The 3,203-nt window shown below is 37.4% G+C and overlaps 1 protein-coding gene across 1 annotated transcript; it reads right to left on the reverse strand.

Annotated features, from left to right (window-relative positions):
• Window positions 1–831: 831 nt before the first annotated feature.
• LOC102808444 (beta-3 adrenergic receptor-like) lies at window positions 832–1,914 on the reverse strand. Its single transcript, XM_006814665.2, has one exon. The coding sequence runs from the start codon at window positions 1,912–1,914 to the stop codon at window positions 832–834; it is 1,083 nt and encodes a 360-aa protein (XP_006814728.2).
• Between the last annotated feature and the right edge of the window lie 1,289 nt (window positions 1,915–3,203).

Genomic DNA, 3,203 nt, shown 5'->3' on the forward strand with positions numbered 1-3,203 from the left:
TGAAATTATATGAAGGCAGATAATAAATGTATGTGTATATTTAAATTCGTCATGAAATTACGAAACGATTCATCTTACATTGGAAAGAAATAAAGTAAGGAAACGAATCTGATGACACTGGGATATTTATATATAAGATTTACAATTGTGATTAATTGGTGACACAATTTTTGTTACCGCTACACGGTTGGGATGCTAATATAGCTTATTTTGTATGTAACAACAGGTGAATGGTCACTCTTTGTTAAGATCTTGTCATGTATTGTCCATAGACATTTTCAATCGCAATCGTTTCCTTTTAATAATTACACTTATTTATTTATATAAATATGATTTGCGATTATGTAACCAAGGTCGGATGTTTTAACGCCATAAGAGTTGTATATGCATAATCGCAGGCTCTTCTCCTCGTTAATCGGACAATAATTGGTTGCAGTTATTTATTACGTTGGTCTCCATGTGATTGACGTTACCCGGGGAGACGTGACACACCAATGTTCGACATATATACGTTGTATTGTCTTATCGTAACTTTTGTTTTCATTGTCCTCAAATACACAGTTTATAGATGTTTCAACCTGTTTTAGTTTTCGTCGCCAGGGCGTCGATTATCTCTAATTCTTCGTTGATGCTTCGTATTTCGACAGTGTGTTGTAATGTTGAACGAGGAGGTCACTTTTCTTCGCATGTTCCACACGGTTGTATATCATATTGACACAAATTCACGTCCCATCGCATGTTGCAATCGCCACACTTCATACTGTATACCATTGTATATAATTTGGTTTACGGTTAGAATTGTATTCGTACAAAATTAGTATCGTAAAGCTACTATGTTTCCTGTTCAGAAATGTGTTCGACAATCATGGAAACATGAGTATTTGAAAGATGTACTGTCCGTAGGCTCTCATCTGGCGTGACACGTGATCTGGGTTTCAGGAAATAACAGCGCAGAAAAGAAGTGCACGCCGCTCTGACAAACCTGTATCTATATCCGTAGATGAAAGTGTTTAAAAAACTATTTGATCTCAATAACAAACGGACTGCAAATGCGATGGCTGGTGAAGCTGTGTTCCCTGTTGCTGCAGTGTACAGACTCAATATTGCGTACGGATAATAACAAATTACAAATGTGCCAGTTACAATAAACATCGTAACAACTATCTTGTTATTTCTTGATGTTGTTGTATGTTCCATATCTATAGTAGGCGTAGCGACAGTAGGCAACGATGACGTGGAAGATGGGAGTAATGGCGGTGGTGGATTGGTGCTCCTATTCGAACTTTCGTTTCTGTTTTCAGTCACAATTCTAGCATGTTTGTAAGACGAGGATAGGATTACCAAATAAATAGCTATCATGACTGTAGTTGGAATAAAGATGAACACAATAGCTGAGAAAAAGGCCGAATTTCTATACTTAGGTAGTTCGTAGTGCGCAACACATGTGCCTTGATTTGCGTTAAACGAGAAGAACTCTGGTCCTTGGATCAACGATATCACTATTGAGAACAGTGTAACTGAAATCCATATCGCAGCATTGATAGCAATGGCTCTGCCCTTGGTAGCGAGTAATGAGTACTTCAACGGCCTTACCATTGCAAGATATCGTTCAATACTCAGTGCTAACAAAGCGATGATACTCGTCACGGAGAGAGTATGTGTAACAATGCCCACTGCAATACACGCTGTGTCGCCATATGGCCAGTGTCCAGTAGCTAGGGGGTACATCGTAAAGGCAATAGCAGCACCAACTCCCAAATCGGTTAAACACAAAGACAACATAAAATACCTGGCGTTTCTTGGAATCGTCTTGGCTTTCCTGATGACAACGATGTTGACCACATTTCCTACCAATATCAATATCATCACAATTAATGCAGCGACAACTCGCGCCACGTGCCACGTCGAAGTCATGTTTAACCTGTTTATTAGTAACCGACAACAAACCACGTCAGTGTATGTCCATGTGAAACACACACCATGTACTTATGATAATAGTAAGCGATGTAGTTAGAAGGTCGTACGTCTGAACAACCTAGCAATGATTGGGTGGATATGTCACTGTCTCTACCGCGGCGCATGAATGAATTTAATATTCAATTGTAATAAGCTCTAAATGTTAAATTACGTCAAAGCCAATGCTAAGCAACCTTCAATGCAAGATATGTCTGATTGCCCAACCAACCAACCAATCAGAGTGCGGCTTGTTAGTTGACAGTTTTGTATTCGACGTATTAAATTATGCCTTGTATATATGCTCCTTCTCAACTACGTCATCACTATAATGATGATATTGATATTCATAGACAAATCATAATTACGAATTAAACCTTTTTGTCTTTGATTGTACGTAGATATTATAATAATGAAATGTCCTGCGAGCAATAACCCTACTTCTATTATGAATATTACTATGGGTATTGTATTGATCATCATAAGTATTAACTCCATCGGTAGCCCATTATATTGGGATAATAGTGTTAATGATGATGTACCACAGACTGCAGATGTGCCTGACGTTCTTCTTGCAATTGGCATAATACGTGCATAATTGCTGACGATACAAAGTACTAGTAGAAACGCAACACACACATATTTAAACTACTAATCTTTTTCTTTAAATAACAAGTGTAAAAAATATACATACTAATTGAAACTGTTCTATGCGCCATCTCTTCGGTACATGTTGACTCCCATTGTTTTTAGCTTTTTAAGATTTGACATTTACTTCAATTGTTCACAAACATCTCTGGGGGATAATCTAACAATTTCTTGACATTCAAGTCATGCGTTTATAAGACTGTTTCACAGTGAGTGATGTGTTGCTAAGCAGCACGCGTCAATAGAACAATGGTTTGCATAGTCGATAGTCGATTGTTAGTATCAAGTGTGAACAGCAATCTACGCAATATACACCATGCCGGAAACGGAATATGATTACTAAGTGTCGTATCTCTGATGAGTAAATTGTTATTTAAACGTTGTATAATCACTATTCGATTAAATTATTATGCGTGTATTAGAAATGCCAATTTGGTGTTCATGTTAGCTGTCAATCAGAATAATCGCTAGTGAAACGATTGATGAGTTTGCTTTTGATATGCGTTTTCCGCAACATTCAACAATTACAAATCGCATGAAAAGGTGACGTCAATGGTATCACGACCGCTGCAACTGTAATTTCCTGAATTATTTATTTTATA

This window comes from Saccoglossus kowalevskii, chromosome 7 (genome assembly GCF_978046115.1).
Source record: "Saccoglossus kowalevskii chromosome 7, keSacKowa6.1, whole genome shotgun sequence".
Taxonomy (NCBI): domain Eukaryota; kingdom Metazoa; phylum Hemichordata; class Enteropneusta; family Harrimaniidae; genus Saccoglossus; species Saccoglossus kowalevskii.